This window comes from Alternaria novae-zelandiae, assembly GCF_023758075.1.
Source record: "Alternaria novae-zelandiae strain BMP 2774 chromosome Unknown scaffold_8, whole genome shotgun sequence".
NCBI lineage: Eukaryota > Fungi > Ascomycota > Dothideomycetes > Pleosporales > Pleosporaceae > Alternaria > Alternaria novae-zelandiae.
The window spans coordinates 796,589-814,164 of NW_026056968.1; the positions used below are offsets into that span (position 1 = coordinate 796,589).

At 52.8% G+C, this 17,576-nt stretch overlaps 3 protein-coding genes across 3 annotated transcripts; 1 reads left to right on the forward strand and 2 right to left on the reverse strand.

The window, feature by feature from the left end:
• Window positions 1-135: 135 nt before the first annotated feature.
• On the reverse strand, window positions 136-5,738 carry J4E88_004748 (uncharacterized protein; the record flags this gene model as incomplete). The annotated part of the gene is made up of 4 exons (XM_049398392.1): window positions 136-2,016; window positions 2,071-3,474; window positions 3,524-4,909; window positions 5,016-5,738. The coding sequence occupies 4 exons, from the start codon at window positions 5,736-5,738 to the stop codon at window positions 136-138; spliced, it is 5,394 nt and encodes a 1,797-aa protein (XP_049255953.1).
• Window positions 5,739-8,374: 2,636 nt separating this feature from the next.
• Window positions 8,375-9,802, forward strand: J4E88_004749 (uncharacterized protein; the record flags this gene model as incomplete). The annotated part of the gene is made up of 1 exon (XM_049398393.1): window positions 8,375-9,802. One exon carries the CDS (start codon window positions 8,375-8,377, stop codon window positions 9,800-9,802), a length of 1,428 nt encoding a protein of 475 aa, XP_049255954.1.
• A 2,440-nt stretch (window positions 9,803-12,242) lies between these two features.
• J4E88_004750 (uncharacterized protein) lies at window positions 12,243-16,830 on the reverse strand (the record flags this gene model as incomplete). The annotated part of the gene is made up of 3 exons (XM_049398394.1): window positions 12,243-12,668; window positions 12,719-16,305; window positions 16,359-16,830. 3 exons carry the CDS (start codon window positions 16,828-16,830, stop codon window positions 12,243-12,245), a joined length of 4,485 nt encoding a protein of 1,494 aa, XP_049255955.1.
• Window positions 16,831-17,576: the final 746 nt, after the last annotated feature.

Consider the following 17,576-nt stretch of genomic DNA (forward strand, 5'->3'; position numbering starts at 1 on the left):
TGAGCGTTATGGTATGAACTTATGACTTGAGGAAGCTATACGATAATGGGAGTTCTTTGATTCAACATCTACTTCGTTAAGGGCTGTAATGTCTATGATATTGACACTGTAAAACAGACTTATACGCTGTTGCATTTAAGCCCACATAGCCTTGAACTTGGTGTCAAAGTCTTCTTTCAGAGCCTTGAACGCCTTCAGCACATTCAACAAGCCCTCGCCTTCCTCCCAAGCGGGCGGTTCCTTCTTCTCATCGTCGTCCTCGGCATCCCAGCTCTCCTCGACTTCCGATTCGCTGGAAGAGCTACCCATCTCATCCTCCCATGATTCTTCGACCTTCTTCTTGGCCTTCTTCTTGGGTTGGAACGCCAGTTCCTGCTTGGGTGGGACTTTACTCGTGGAAGCAGTGGTGGCTGAACTGGCCTCTGTCGCAGTGTCGCTCGGTAGCATTTTGTCTTCCCGGTTCTCTTCCTCGTCGTCACCACCACCTCGGACGTCGATGAAGTCGAGATCAGACTCTGTTGCAAGACCCAAGAAGTTCGACAAACTTGTAGTAATCGTAGCGAGCGTCATACTGAGGTCGTTCAGTACGAACCATACATCTCCACGACGAATCTTGTTGGCCGTGATCAGAGCGTTAACGTCACCGTGCATGAAGAAGTCATAAAGGTAAGCGTTCAGCGGAAGATCGGAATCTTCAGGGTAGAGGCCAACGTGAGGTACGACAGCCTCTTCAAGGAAGACGCCGGAACGGCTGGTGCTGCACAGATCGTGGATGGACTCGAATTTGTCATCGTATCCCGAAAGAGCAACAAAAGTGGAGCGTGCCTTCACGTTCTGGCTTTCTGACTTCGGAGAGGCTTCGGCACCGACGGTGACATCTGTCAATGGGAGCGTGTTGTCAGGCTCCTGAACATGTTGATCGACGAAACTGCGCACGTAGGCTGTGAAAATGTCGAGCGTAGTCTTGTTGTGGCGACGCAACACATTCGCAGCGTGCTCTGGCATTGAAGGCAGGAACACAAGCGATGGGCTCTTCTTCACGATCTCTCGTACGTATTCTTCGTCTGCCTGTCGACAGTGACGTCGGCCAAACAGATGCGACATAGTGAGCATGAGTTCGCGTAATACCACTTCTTTGTTTGTGTCGATCTTGGCGCAAAGCTCGTGGAAGTATCCATCCTTCAGCAGAGCGTGGAAGGCAAAGGATGAATTCTCGGTGAAGTACAGATGCGATACAGCACCTGCAAAGTTCAAAGGTACACCTTGCGCATCCAGAAGATGCTGTCTCCGCAGGTACTCAATTGAGAAACGCAGATGATGGAGGACTGTCATCTTCGCATCCTCGCCACCAAGGTAGAGTCGTGGCTGTGAGAGCAGGGAGTTGACGCATCGGACAGCGAACGGCGCATTCTCGGATGAGTTCAACAACGTGAACAAACGAAGTACCAGTGTTGTCGTGATGGGGAAATGTCCGTTGAGATCAGGTAAGCGGGAGCTGATGAGTTTGTGGATCTTGCTGAGAGACACTCCGTGGAAAACGACATTTCCAAGCATATCGAAACCTCGACGACCTGCACGACCGGCAGCTTGACGGAAATTGAGCGCCGTCAAAAAGACAGAGTCGCCTGAGAAGACGACAGTCTTACAGGGCATGTTGATACCGAGAGCAAGTGTACCTGTTGCGATCACAACGCGAAGGTAACCCTTTCGGAACAACATCTCAACGCAGTACCTGTACTTTCGGTTCATACCAGCGTGATGGACACCGATACCGCGCATGAGGCCGTCGATAAGCCATTCATCGACTCCACGATAACGTAGCTCCTTCGCGTGTACAGCAAATTCTTCTTGTGACAACTTCTTGTGATCCGCGAAGTGGAATCCATCGAGAGGCTTGTTCGGATCAAACGAAGCAAAGGTGCTGACCTCGACGTTGGCGGCTTCTTTCATCTGGTCCTGTTTAGTCATGCCCTTCGAGGCATCTCCGCGAAGGCCTTGCTTCTCTCGTCTCGCAACCTAGAAAAGAGTTAGTTTTACACGTGCAGTTATTGATTAAAGAGATAAACGTACCTCCTTCTTCCAGTCCTCCCACTGCTGCAGCTTGATCTTCCATTTCGGGCTAGTCTCCTTCCAGGCGACTTCGGCATCGACAAGTTGCTTCATGAGCGTTTGGCACATCTTCTCGCAAATCGCACGATCGTAGTTGAATATGATACCCGGAAGCGCGTCTTGTTGCTGTAGATCAGCGAGCAAAGGTAGTATGCTAGAGATGTCGTGGCTGATTTCCATGCCCAACTCATCGAGTTGTCCCTTGTTGTCTACAGCGTCATTTCCAGCGTCCTCGCCGATTTGATGCTGTTGTAAACCAGATATGGGGCTGCTGAGATCCTTCCGAACTTGAGCAAAAGGCGACTTGTCATCGGCCATCCATGCAGTAAGAAGCTTCTTGAGGCCAGCCTGCCAATTAATTATGTCTGCCTTCTTAATGACTGTTGGGAGTATTGAAGATGGATCCAGAGACTTGTCTACCGGGTAATCGGCCGTCTGGTACTTGGTCATACTCTGCCATAGGGTAAGGCAGTCTCGGGCTTCAAGGGACAAGTCGCTGGGCAATCCGCGCGTGCGATTGATCAAGCTGGCTACAGGATGCAGGAAAGCGAAGTCTGTATGTTCGTCTAGTCCTAGCTGTGCAAATGAGCGGTTGCTCGGGAGCGGCAGATAGCTAGCTGCGTTGCGTTTGGCGGGCGGCGTGTATACAAACTTTCGGAGGTCAGAATATCTGTGTGGGTGTTGTACCATAACCAATTCATTGCCAGCAGCTTTCTGACTAGCGGATAGCCAGTCATTGAAAGATTCTGCATTGCCAATGGTTGCCGAGAGCGCGATGATGGGGCAGGGAGCCATGAGTAGCAGCTGTTCCCAGACGACACCGTCTTCGGCTTGGCCAATACAGTGGACTTCATCGAAGATAATCCACTTCACTCGTTCGGACCAGCTCTTCGCGTTGCTAGGGGCCAACAGCATTATTTGGAGAATGTGGGGAACTGTTACAAGAATCTGACATCCTGTGGGGTTGTTGATCCGGTAGTCTCGTGTGTGAATACCCCAAACAGACTGGCTGTACTTGTAGTTCTTCGAGAATCGTGCTTGGATTTCAGCAGCGATTTGGTTGACCAAAGCTTTGGTAGGAGCAACATATACAAGAACATCATCGTTGTTCGCCTCGAGAACCTGCTTCATGGCGTAGAACGAGATGAATGTCTTACCCGCTGAAGTTGGGGCAATAACGAGCAGACTGCGGCGAGCATCAATCTCATCCAGCACGCGTCGCTGCCACGCATCTGGCTCGAACGGTACACGGGAATCTGGCGCCGAATCGATCGTACGGTCAAAGTACGGTCCGCAGTGGAGAAGCTGAAACTCTTCTGGAGAGAGGGTTAAGGCTAGATCCGATACAACGGTCTCTTCCAGAACCTATAAGTCTGTTAGCGGTTGCAGGTTGTGAAGGTATTAGTCAACTTACAAACTTGAACGGCAGCTTCCGATCGCCTTGTTCTGCGGGCACCTGCAGCGTGGGCAGCTTTAGGCGCTCAATCGTTAGAGCCAGACACTTTGCAATCGTCCTAGTAACAGTCTCATAGTTGCTAATAGTCCGAGCAGTATCGAAAAGAAGCGCAGCGACGTAAAGACCCTTCTCTTTGGTGCCGTCGCGGCAAAATCGCACCCACATCTCCAGGAGAACGTTCAGCATGTACATCCGCACATCGGGACCAATGACCTGGCGCTGAGCCTCATTGCGGTCGGCTAGATATTGCCTGGCTTTGTTGTATCTGGAAGCCAAGTCGACCTGCTTCTCAAGGCCCGCACATGAGACGGTCCAGGCTTGGTACCATTGTTTCGCGTTCTCTTCATCTTTACGCTTTGAGCCTGCTGCGATGTTGGCAAGCATGGCCTCCTTTGATGCATTAATGTTCTTAGTGCTCTGTCTAGACGCTTGCTTTGGTCGCTTGTTCTCGATCGTCTGAGTCGGCGTCATAGATTTTGCTTGGCCTGCTTTCGACTTGTCGCCGAGAGTGATGGTCTCTGGATCTAGTACCTTGCCAACGGCGTTTGTTAGACTGGCGGCGTACGAAGTCATCTCGGCCATGAAGAACTGGTTTCGGCGGAGAGCCTTCTTCGCTATCTTCGGATCTTTCTCGACGACGACCTTTGTTTTCTGATTCAACGATCTCTGGTTATGCCAATGCGTAACTTCGCGGAAGATGTTAGCAGTAGTCGGGTCTGCTTTGCCTCCTGACTTTGACACATCTAGTTTGATAGGCGCCAGATGAGGATCGAAAACGTCGTTCGAGAAGGGCAAAACTTTGTACGTCGTTGTCTCTTCATCGCTGGTCTTGGCCGTAGCAGTGTCCGTGCTTGTTGTGGAAATAGCCTTTGGCTGAGCTGGGAGATCGTGGACGTCCAGAGCTGCTGTGGCCTTGAGCAGGGTTTGGAGATGCTCGCTGGGCTCTGTGGCAGGATTACGCGCACACTGTGCAAGAAGTCTTCCGTCGATGAGATCCGCCAAATCGCAGTCCGGATGGCCTTTGAAGGCTTCAGCCCATGCAGGACTACCAATAAACTTGCGCGCCTCGTGGCAAAAGTCCAGAATGAAAGATTTGACGTCATCCGGAATATCGCGCTGCTTGATGATACGATCAGATAGTGGAAGCTCCGAAAGCAATGCTGCATGCTGCAGTAGAACAGCCGACAGATCGGCATACGAAGCTGCGAGCTTTGAAGCTACCAGTACTGTCAGGTATTCGCGCTCAGTTAGGAGTTGATCACAAGAAGTCCTGATCGTCTGCAGAAAGCCGCGCATGTGCGACAGATCAACGACATCGGTCAATCTCTTGTTTGTATGGGGCTCCTGATCAAAGTTATTAGCAGTCGAAGCTATCAAAGGGAAAACTTTTCATGACAAAAAGCTAGGAGGTGCAAAGTTTATAGGGATATGGACTGTAGTAGTAACGTACTGCTGATGAGACATCAAGCGTCATAGAGCGTGCATGCTCCAGAACCGTTGTAACGACTTTGGTATCGGCCCATTCCAGTCCATTCACAAGCGCCGCACTGTAGCCCCGCTGCATCATACTGTATATGAATGTGCGGAAAGAAGTCTTGTACTCTTGTTGGCGCTCCTGTACATCCTTGTTTTCACCCTGTAGGGTATCAAGGTCCTTCTGTAGGACCAGCCTCTTGCGGATATCAGTGAAGGAAGCTCCGTCATGACACAAGACGAAGTAAATGTCTGTAGCACGCAGATACTCCGTGAAGCCATCGGATGATACTGATGAGAAGGTGTTGATCTCAATCTCTGGGACAGCATCTGGCAGGTTGACCTTGAGATGGCGGATGATAGCTGCCCGTGCAAGCAGGTACTTCTCGCTTATGGCTGGCGACGCATCCTGGGGTACGCAAAGATCTTGATGTTCGTCGAAGAAGGCAATGTGGAAGTTGCAGCCTCGAGAGACAAGACCCTGTAGAAATTTCTCGACGGCGTACGATGCGTGCAGCAATTGATATCCAGGGTCGAAATCGATCTGTGGGTCGCCGAAGCACTGAAGCAGAAGTGATTCGCCGTGTACGAGAAAGCGCTCACTGCCTGCAAAGTCGCCTACCAGGTCGACCCGGCGGCTGTAGAGGTTGGAGTACCATTGGAGGATCTGCTCCTCGGTACCTTGCTTGTCGGCAGCCATGCTGGGTGGTCTGCACGAGAAGGAAGGAGGGGCGGCGGGCAGAGGCTGTGGTCAGCAGCAGGGTGGTGAGAGAGTGTTTGTCCCCTCAGCCGTTTAGTGGCAGGTGTTGTTAGGTGGGTAGCCGCTGGTGGCGGATAGTGGGACTGTCGATCCCGCGCCAAGTCTTACAGGAGCTTTGCGGTCAAGCTCAGTGCCCAGTACGTATTGTGCCTCGGCTGGATTCCTGCCTAGCCAGGTGAAGGGAGCCGTATTTTGAGTTAATTTTTGACTGTTGACGTACGTGGATGTGATGTACGTATACGTACTGTCAGCTGAAGTCGAGTGGAGCCGCAGGCCTGGATTCTGCGAATCTGGAAAAGCCGAAAACCCTGACGCGACTAGTGCGCGCTAGCGGGTCAAGCGAGCTGGAAGGTACCACCATCAGCAATTATGGGGCATCGCTATCGGGACCTGAGATCGTACAGATCTAGATTCGGTAGAGCTAGGTCAAGTTCTCAGTGCTTATGGTAAATGCTTGCAATACCTACTGGCCGTTAGGCGGAGTTGAAGGTTCTTCTGACATTCTGGCAAGCTGTACAACACAATTGATCGGGGAAGAACAACGATGGCATGGAAAATGTGAAGCTTTTCAATTTAAAAGGAAACGTCTCGCACGGAGTGTGACGACGACGGCAACTCAGCTCGGAGAGCTTCGCGCCTAGCGACTGACAAGAACATACAAACGCCACCATGACCCTTGTTTGACCTATTAACATACATTCGAAAGAAAGTCCAGCGCTCGTCGCATGAGAAGAGCGATACTTGGCAGGATACATGGGCATGCAAGGCCAGACGACTAAGGGAGGATCAAACAAGAACATGCCGATGCCGCGGTCGAATGCAACCTGGTGGCTGCTTTATGAAGAAAAGCAATTCTACTTCTACTCAGTAAAGTCAGACTTGGTAAAGGTCTGTGGGAACGTTTCGTACTCACCGAGACAACTCGTCTCCTTATATTTCAGATCTCCAGTGGTGCAAGAAGGTCAAGCTTGGCGTGGGGTTAGCTACATCATACGATGCGATATACAGTAGAACTTACCGGGACAATACGGTTCCAGTGTGCTGGGCTGGGCGGGGGCTGGGGTGGAGGTGACGGTGGGTCATCTCTTGAGCGGTCCTGCGGCGGTGTAGACATTGATAAGCTCAATGGAGCATGAACCGAGCGTGCGTTGACCAGATCAGAGGCATTGTCCACTGAAGATCTCGTAGTGATGCCCATGCTGTTCGTGTGGTAGTTACAAATCGATCGTAGAGCAGTAATATTGATGGGTCAGACGCGGGATTGGAAGATGATAGTCAAAGAGCTGTATGTGCGAAGGAGTGGAAGACTGTTCTGGAGGACAAAACACTAACGTAGTCTCGATATTAAATAGTCTGAGGCAAGGTTTTCCTACACTCCCAATGAACACCATAAGAGGTCACCTAGTGGCGTACAGGGGCGTATGTCTAGTTGGCAGACCCAAAAAGCCAGGCAAAGGCAATCAGAATCGCAGCGGCCCGTCCGCGCGGATAGACGGGTGGCGTCAGGAAGGACTAAGTCTAAAGTGTTATGCTGGAATGGGATGCTGGTTTGGCAGACAGGGTGTACAAGCGGCGAATAAGAGTCTTCCCCGGGCGGGAGAAAGCTTGATCTGGGGTGTAGAAGATGCCATCTTCAACGGCGGTAAACAACGTGTCGACGGGTGAGAGCACGGCGAGCGACAGTCGACCGATTGTGTGACTGCCAGGGTTGAGTACTGCTTGCAACTAAGTAAGCGGCGGGGAAGATGCTCCGCAGCCGCACATCCCCTTGTGCAAGGTGCCTGGGAAGATTGCTTTGCCTCCAACTGTAGGATTCTGAAATGGCGGTCTACGAAGCCATGATGTCAAGATGGATACACGAATACTTCATTCGTTCGTGGGCATGACTAGACGCCTCGCACCCAGCTGCTAAAGTCTTTGATTGGCTTGTCGAGCTGCACGCATTCCCGTGCTAGGACTTGGGACGATCAGTAGGTGATGGCAGACGATGTTTGTCTATACTCAAGTGAAGCAAACGGCTGACCAGTCGACATAGCCTCACTTTTGAGTCATGATATAGAGTTGTTGAAATGGATAGATGCAGCTTTGGCGAGGATGTCAATCGGTGTGAAAGCCTGCGAAGTTCGGACAGGTGAAGTGGTGAGGGTGAGACGAGTCACAGACAACAAAGGCCGGCGCGCTCGGACGTGACGGCGCGCCAAGGCCAACGCGAGCCCTGGAGCATCGCGACTTCCTTTCAGGCAGACTCACTCTACGCCAATCCCCCCCAGCCTCGCACTCCCGCCAGTCGCCTAGAATCGCCTATTCGAGACGCACTCCCAATCCAGAAGCGACCGTCTCGGCTGCTCCACGGCGCTGTCCACTACCGTCGCATGCGCCCGTCCGACATGTGCTTCACTGGGTCGTAGGGCTAGCAATCACATCGTCCGTCCCTGCGTCACCCGGCTGGTGATACCCTCGCCGCCCGCCCATCGGCTCTCTTCACCCCTTCCGCTTCATTAGACGCAGCGCGCCCGCACCCGACAGCCCCACCAGTTCCACCCCAGCCCTCACACATCGCACTGCGCCCCGCCAGCATGTCTTCGGTCTGGAACCCCGACAATGTACGCGACGTGGCCGAATCGGTGGGTATCGCCTCACTTGCCGACAATGTGGTCGAAGAGCTGGCACGCGACGTCGACTTCCGCTTGGCACAGGTGCTAGAGGAGGCCCTCAAGTTCATGCGACACGGGAAGCGGACCACCCTGAGCACACAGGATATATCCAATGCCCTCAAGGTGTTGAATGTGGAGCCCCTCTACGGCTACGAGTCTACCCGGCCGCTGCGCTTCGGTGAGGCTTCGCTGGGGCCCGGCCAGCCCTTGTACTATGTCGAAGACGAGGAGGTCGATTTCGAGAAGCTCATCAATGCCCCACTGCCCAAGGTGCCACGGGAAATCACCTTCACGGCACACTGGCTCGCCGTCGAAGGAGTCCAGCCTTCGATACCTCAGAACCCCAACACCAACACCGGCGATCTCCTGCCCAAGGGACCCAACGCGAACCCTCACTTGGCCGCGGCTAACGGCCTGGACAACGTCAACGTCAAACCGCTCGTCAAACACGTGCTATCCAAAGAATCGCAAGAGCTTTTCAACAAGCTGTCGGGCGCCCTCATCGACGAGACGAACATCGAATGGCAGAACGCGGCACTTGCTGCCATCTCGACGGAGCCGGGCATTCACCAGCTGACGACCTACCTCCTTAGCTTCATAGCCGAAAAGGTTACACACAATATGAAGAACCTGTTCATCTTGACACAGATGATGCGTGCCGCAGAGGCGCTGTTGAAGAACCAGGCCATCTACCTCGATCCCTACGTGGCATACATGGTACCGCCCATCCTGACGTGCTGCACAGGCGGCAAGGTAGGACCAGCAAACCCTGCGCCATCCAACGCCTCCTCAGAGACGCTGAACGGAACCATGCCCGACCACAACCGCGCTACCCAAGATGCATTCTACCTGCGAACGCTTGCAGCCCACCTCCTCAAAGACATTTGCCGGAAGCACGCGTCGTCGAACCAAGGCCTCAAGGCACGAATCGCACGCACCTGCCTGAAGCAGTTTATGGATCCCGACAAATCAGTCGGAACACACTTTGGCGCTCTACAAGCGTTGCTCCTCGTCCTAGGCGCCGGTGACGCACTGAGAGGACTCATCCTACCGAACATTAAGATGTACAACGATGACTTCCTCTCTAAAAAGCTCGCCGACGAGAGCACGAGGCACGACACTGAGATATTGCTTGCAGTACTCGTGGGCTCCTTCCCCGCCCTGGTACCCAAGAGCATGAGAGAGCGGAAACAGAGGGAGCAACACGAGGGAACATACACAGCACCAGACCTTGACGACGTCCGAGAGCAGCTCGTCAGCAAGGTCGGCAATCTCGTGGCCGCCCACTTGATTGAGAAGAAGATGGATCTCGAAGTGCAAGAGATCCTTAGGAAGGACTTTGACATTTGAGCTATTTATGAGAGAGCGTACGAGGCATTACTATTGGCGTTCCAGGAGAGGGGCTTGCTTGGATGATACCATTTGCTCCGAGACACCGCGCTCGCGCGGCTGTAATTCAAATCCGTCCTTTACATGACTCACCGTTCAGCTGCTCAAGTACTGATATCGTGCATTTTGATTTACCAGTGCATGTTCACCCTAACCTGTTAATCAAATAAGTACAAATTGCACAGTCAAGAAGAACCTAGAAGTCTACATCGCCTTGACATTTTGTCATCTTTCGTTCATATAACAACCAGACTGCAGCGCACTCGTTCACTTCCCTCGCGCAACGGGCAACAACAAAGCGTCATCTCCACCATCATCATCCGTCCACCTCGCTATTTTCGCAGCAACGCCATCAACAACACCTTCCATCATCCCGATACCTTCATCAATAAAACTCTTGCTCTTCCGGACCAATCTGCTACCTCTGTTGCCAGGAGTCGAAGACCCGGAATGTGCTGTACCAGCTTCCAAAGCCTCCATATCGGAGAGATTGAGCTCGAACGTCTCGTTGCTGTTCTCTGCGGTATAGCTTAGCGCAGGAGACACTGATCCAGACGCTGGAACTGAAGTTGGCGTCGTGGGAGCGAAGAAGGCGGCTCGTTCGGCTTGCCATTCCAGCGAACTTCGCTTTACCAGTGTGGCGCTTACATCAGGGCTGAGGAGACCGTTGGGAGGAGGGTCGAGAAAAGGGTTAATCGGCGACGTGCTGCCGGATGTAGATGGAGTCGGTGAAGGAGGGACAGAGAGTGTTGGTGTAATTGTAAGACCGAATCGTGGGCCCGCTGAAGGCGAAGACGAAAAACGGCGGTGTGTTGTATATGTGCGATCTTGGAATTCGGATCGCATTGCTCGACTCCTTGGGCGGTTGTAATTGGACGTTGTGTGTTGTGGTCTGTACTTCATCTCGATACTCTCAACGACCTGCCCGTTATCTCCTAGGTAAGAGAACGGAATCTGGGCCGCTGATGTGACAGCGCTGTCACTGTCCATGGGAGAATCCAAGTCCCTGTCTATCGGGATCCCGCTTTGGCTTCCATGTCGATGGGCGTACTTGCTCACTTTGTCAATCGGCCTCCTCTCCTCCTTCTTGTTTCCGACATTTTTCTTCCCTTTCCATTCTGCGCTCCCTGCTTTCGACCTTGTCCTCATACTGATGGCGCAAGTAATCACCGTCCACATGACACCCAGTGTGAGAATTGCTATTGTACCGACGAACAGTATCTTGTACCCCGGAGCCAGGTACGCCAGTTCGTAGTCTACACGGCCCATTATGCTCGGGTGATAGGGAAGTTCGTTGTGTGTGATGGCGTTTGGGTCTTGTAGCGGATTCGAGTACTGTGTCGCACTATGCGGTACGATAGCGTCTGGGTAGAGGATACCAGGAGGTGAGGCGCGGGGGTATGATGAGCGGTGCGGTGATGGCCGTGTATCTGCAATCGGCTTTGTCGGTGTTGTTGTTGAGCCCTTTGACGATTCCGGTCGCGCTACGTCATATGAAGGTCTGGGTGAATTTGGGAGTGACCGTGGAGTGAAATCAGCCTGCAGTGTGCGACGCATGCCAGGAATGATTCCCTGAATCTGCGGGATCGGAAAGCGAAGCCCGGTCTTCAAACTAGGTATCGCAGACGGCCAGTTGAACGTCGAGGCGCTGTTGCAGTCGTCCTGCGTGTCTTTTACATTAGTTGTGGGCTGTTCAGTATCTTTCGCAGTGATAGTGAAAGTGCGTGATGTCTCGCGGTATTGCGCCGCTGGTGCCATAACAAGATAGTGCGATGATGCACGCAAAATGAATGTCAATATAGTTACACAGTAAGCTGCAAGAGGGTACAAAGACAAAGGTAATTAGCGAAGAGCATGAAAGAGTTTAGAAGAGAAGCGGCGACCACGGAACAATGCGAGACAATTTGTCAAAGAGACTACTGGAAGAAGCAGTCGTGAAGCAATGATATGAGACAGGCGCGCACCAAAGGTTCAACAAAGACGATTGATTCATGATGTGGCACCACAGCACCATGACTTCACGCAGCATCGATGTTTTGAACGATAAGTGTACAGTGATGATTTGATGAGACTAGGATTATGTATATGTGAAGAGGCTATGCGAGCTCAGTGCTGTCAGTGAAACGAACGCCGCCCAATGGGATATCCAAACTGCAAGTCTAGAATGTACTTTTGAACGAGACAATGCGATGTCGCAAGAAACGCACAGTACTTTGAAATGCGGAACGACGTTTATGCAGCCGCAGCTGCGGCGGGATTATGTACGGCAGTTCCCAGGCAGAACGGGCGCGCACTTCCACACAGAGGTGTGGATCGTGCAGCACCGAACGCGGTATGGGGCGCCGTGTACCCTTGTGTCACTCACTGAGTGATGACATATGTCGAGCCATCAGCAGGCCGCTTATCTGCGGTTGAAGTTGAGGTACTTCGCGGCGACGAAAAGAATTACCAAGTTACTGGCAATGAAAGCAGCGAAAATACCCAAGTCTCTCCATCTGTTGCTGAACTCGTAGCCAAGAGGTCGGTAGAACTCGTCGCCGACCTTGTAGGCGCAGTAATTGCAGACGTCGGTGGCGTTGTCGAGGAGGTATCCAGGCGCACCGCTGGAGAAGAAGTCGCTCATGTACGTTCCACATTCCTGACCTTGTGGGGCGCTGAACTGGTTGTACTCGCCAGATGTACATTCGACTTTGAGGTCATGAAGTTCTGTAACAATCATGCCGCCGATGAGGCGTGTGAAAGGGTTCAGCTCATAGAGCCATACACGCCAGAATTTGGGGATTGAGGGCTTGGGGATGGTGACACCGCAGAAGAGAGCGAAGATGATCTGAAAATAAAATTAGCTTATGCTTCAAGAGGGCATTGATGTTGACTTACGATGATGAAAGGGTTGACATAGGACGCGATGAAGGGGGTTGGTGTCAACGCAGCAATCGCCTGAGCCAGAGTGACGGAGAAGACCTCAGTGATGAGTACAATCAGGAACTGATATCCGGCGCGCGAGCTATCAGAGTTCAAGCCCGGGATATAGTAAAGAGGAAGGAAGAAGAAAACGGCGCAAAGCACACTGTATGGCATCTCGGCAAGAACCATAGACAAGGCGAATGGGAACGTCTTGTACGCCTTGGACATCTGCTCACGGAAAGAGATCATACGCTGGACAGCGTACTTGGGTTCAACTTGAGCGAGAATGAGGGCTGGCAGAACCGTGACCTGGAAGATAATGAACACGCGGTATTGCAGGGATGCTCGGGAGTCGTCCAGCTGAAGGTACATGAGACCTGTGAGCAAAGCGATGATGACGTGGTTGAAGAGGCGAGTGAAGCCGTAGTTAGGAGTGCGCCAGAAAGACAAGTTTTGGCGTCTGACAACTTGCTTAATCTGGTAAGACATCGGTGTAGCGAACTCCTTTTGCTCGACTGGCTCGGCAGAACCAACAGCAGCCATGCGCTCTTCCTTGACCTGACCAATGTGGCGCTTGACTTCAGCGAATTCCTCAGAATCCCTCCATACATCAGCCCAATCGCGGTCACCAATGCGAGGAGCTGAACCAGCACCGACGGCATCTAGCATCCACTCAGCAGGGTTGGCATCCGGAGGGCAGTCAGCACCATGGCGATGGAAGTAGTCGAGGAGAACATGGGCATCCTTGCCGATGTCACCGAAGTAAACACATTGGCCACCCCTTTGGAGAAGGAGCAATCGGTCGAAGTTTTCGAAAAGAGCAGAGTTGGGCTGATGGATGGTGCACAGAATGGCTTGGCCAGCGGCAGCAAGTTTGCGAAGGAAACGGACGATGTTGAAAGCACTCTGCGAGTCGAGACCAGAAGTAGGCTCGTCCAGGAACAGGAGGAGCTCAGGCTTGGCAGCGAGTTCGACACCTATGGTAACACGCTTGCGTTGTTCGACGGCTAGACCACTCTCGGGGTCTCCAATGATGGCGTCTGCGATGTCTTCCATTTCCAACAAGGCGATGACCTCCTCAACATAGGCATACTTCTCGGCTTGGGGTGTCTCATACGGCTGTCGCAGGTCGGCGGAGAAGCGGAGTGCCTCACGGACGGTTGTAGCAGGTTCGTGGACATCAAGTTGTTCGGCGTAGGCAGTTCCACGCTGGAACGCGATACCAGGAACCTTACCATCGACTAGCTTGTCACCACTAATAACACCAATGTTCTTGCGGTTGGCCAGCACATCGAGAAGTGTGGTCTTTCCAGCACCCGAGGCACCCATGAGCGCTGTCAGCTGTCCGGGCTTGACGTATCCGTAAATGTTGTTGAGCAGGCGGAGCTCTCCGCTGGGGACAGGTACGTCGTAGCAAAGGTCTTCCCATGTGAGGACAGCTTTGGAGGCAATGTTAAGATCCGAGTTCTGGTCGCTGCTGTCTTCCTTGCGGTTACGCTTGTCACGCTTCTCTTGCAACTTGGCGTTTAGCTCCTTGAGTTCCTTGTTCTCTTTCACGAAGAAGGTGACTGTACGGCCACCAGCACCCCACTTGACGAATTCGCCGAGGAAGGCGTTGGCGAGAAGGAATCCGACAATGAGAGCAACCATGATACCGTAGTGCATCCAGAGGTCTGAAGGATCCCATTGGAAGTTGGTCTTGATGTAGTTGGTGCCAGAAACGATGGGGTTACCAGCCTCACTGCCAGGTAGAGTACAAACCTGGGCGTTGAGGTCATCGTACCCAGGCCCAGCAGGAATCAAAGAGCTGCCGGCACAGGTCAAGTCAAGACGACTGAACTCGTTCATCATCAGCGCGGAGAAACCCAGTCCCAGGGCATTGATGTAGAAAATCCATCGGAGCCAGACTTGTTCGGACTGCCATTGAATGAGATAGCCAGAGGTGAGTACGAACAATGTTATGATCGTAGCAGCCAGACGGATCGCGACGTCGAAATCGGGGCAGAGACATCCCACTGTTCGGAAGAACAATGTCATGGCAAGGTAACCAGTGATGATGACCAGAGCGAATGTGAAAAAGGCTCCAGCGTCGCGCACCAGGTTCGTCATGAAGTACACGATGATGGAGAAGACCAGAATCTGCACAGATGCAAACAAGAGATCGACTCCAATCTGGGCTATCCAAAGGGCTGATGGTCGATGGAAAGTGAAAGCGCGATGTTTGTTGATGATCGGTCTGCCTAACATGGTGGATGCCAATTCGGAGAAAGCCTGGAAAGCGTTGAAGAGGAGAGCAATGAAGAGAACACCGCCACGAGTGAAGGCGCCTTCAGAGGTGTCAGGGAGGTTGAGCCAGACGGTACCAGTAATGATAGCGATAGAAATAGAGGTGATCCAAGAAACAACGAGGGCAAACTTGTCCTGCCATTTGAGCAAGAACTGACGCTTCGCCAAAGCCCAGACCTGGAGATAAAACGGAATCGAGTAGACAGACTTCTGCGGTGCGTGGCGTTTGGACTCCTTGACAGCCAACTGGAAGTCGTCATAGACATGCTTCTCCTGATCCATCTGGGCCTTGTATGCTACCATCTCAGCATCGAGCCTAGCCGCAGATTCGGATCGATTGAAAGCTTCGGCGAGGGCTTCGGGTGTTGAAGGAACGTCCTTTTCACTCATACCGGGCTTGAACTCGCGCTCGAAAGGATCGGTGCAACCAGTGAGATAGTCAGGGGTGGTTTGGCGGGGCTTCTCCTTGAACCCGAGACCCTCAAAGTAGGCGCGGGCTTCCTGAGCAGGTCCAAAGTAAACTTGTCGACCGCTGTCGATGACCATGACCTTGTCGAAGCACTTGTAGATGTTCTCGGAAGCCTGGTAGAGAGACACGAAGGTTGTCGTCTTGTAGATGTTCGTTAGCACTCTAAGCGAACGGGCATAATCGACAGCAGTCGAAGCATCTAATCCTCTTGTCGAGTTGTCCCAGCTCATCAGGGAAGCACCAGTAATCATGGTTTCGGCGATGGAGACTCGCTTCCTCTCTCCTCCACTGACACCTCGGACGAAGGGGTTGCCGACGATGGTGTTGCGGGTGTGTTCAATATTGAACATCTTGAGCATGAGGTCGATGACCTTCTCCTTGAAATCTTGTCTTGAGAGTCCGGCAGGGCGCTTTCCCGGGACCTTGGTCTCGAGCGCGAAGTCGAGTGTTTGTCCGACTGTGAGCGTGGGGTGGTGGTTCTCGTCCTCCTCACAGTAGACTGCCTCTCCTCTGTATCTCTTCTCGAAGAAGTCGGCGTCGAATGGACCGTACAGAACGTTTCCGTCGACCTTGGTGTATCCGTATCGCTGGTTGCTGATGACCTTGAGGAACGTGGTACAACCACTGCCGGGCTTTCCCAGCACGAGCACCATCTCACCAGGCTTGACGACACCCTTGAAGTCCTTCAGAATGTCGAACTCCTTGCCCTTCTTGCCAAGGCCGAGAATGCTGGCAGCGGTTTCGAAGACGTTGAAAAAAGATACGAACGCGTCGGGGAAGGTCTTGACATAGTTCTTCACACCACCTGTGCGAGAGTTAGCGTATGTTTTGCGTGAGGCGTGCACCGAGTAGTCGTACCAATTCCGCTGACGGTGAGACCGTCCCACACAACGCCAATGCGCTTCGACTTGATGCCCGCTGCCTCTTCCTCATCTTTACCACCGCGTAGGGTTGCCTCGAGATCGAAGGGCTCATCGGACGAGTCTGAGCCTTCAACAGTAGCCTTCTCTACGTCTGTGATGGCCTGGTCTTTGCGACTCTGCTTGCTCTGTACGCGACTCAATCGGCGCGAGATGTTGCTGGTACGCGAGAGTTCCTTTGAGAGTTCCGCAAAGTCGGCCTCGGCACGTTGAATGTTGACTCCACCCGTGACATTGCTGAAACCCTTTTCATTGTTCGCCGAGTTGCGCGCAGTGCTGTCGGTGACGGAAGCAGTCCTTATACTGGCGTCGTCGCGGTTTAGGTGGTTGCGATTGGGATGAATAGCCTCAAAAGTGGTGCCCTCGGTGTGCTCTTGGATCTGCGTATGTTGTACGCTGGCGTTGTCCATGGCGGCGGCGGTACAGGGCGCACCCTGGGTTGAATTAAGCGGTAGCGAACCGGTACAGGCAGCGGCGATGTCTCACTCAGCTGCAGGCACGGCAAAGAAGCGAATTATAAGGAACGTATGGATATCTCGAAAAACAAAACAGGAGCACAGCAAAGGGCGCGAGGGCTGTCGCAACGGCTAAATAAAATAAGAAAGCAGTACACGACGGAGATAAGAGCACCGAGTGGGTCTCGAGATCGGAAAGGGTTAAAGACGGTGGGCAATCCTAAGGAGCTGCACCGCGTGCGGCTAGGCAGATCTCTTATTGTCGCAACTATCAATCCGCAGGAGCACGACGGTGAGAGAGTTTGACGCGCGCGCATTCTTCAGCGGACAGCTTCGCACGGAGACGGCGTATCAAATGCGCAATCGAGTCACTCCGTCGCACCATGATCGACAGTACAGTCACATTCTATGCACGTCGGCTAGATTCCGCCAGACATGACGATGAGATCCCTGGGCAAGGCTACAAACACTATGCGGCTCAGCACGTCAGTCCGAGGATAGCTCCGTGCAAGCCTCTGACGTCGACTGCGGTGCTTCTGCAAGTGAGGCACCCAACACAGAGCCTGCAGACATGTTGACAATGGGCGCCGGCATGCTGTTGTTGAGGAGGATCAAACGGGAACAATCTCGTGGAGTCGCTTGTCTCCGCTGGGTGTGATTGCGTGCATGCTTTTGGCTCCACCCGCGTCCACCTCGCGTTT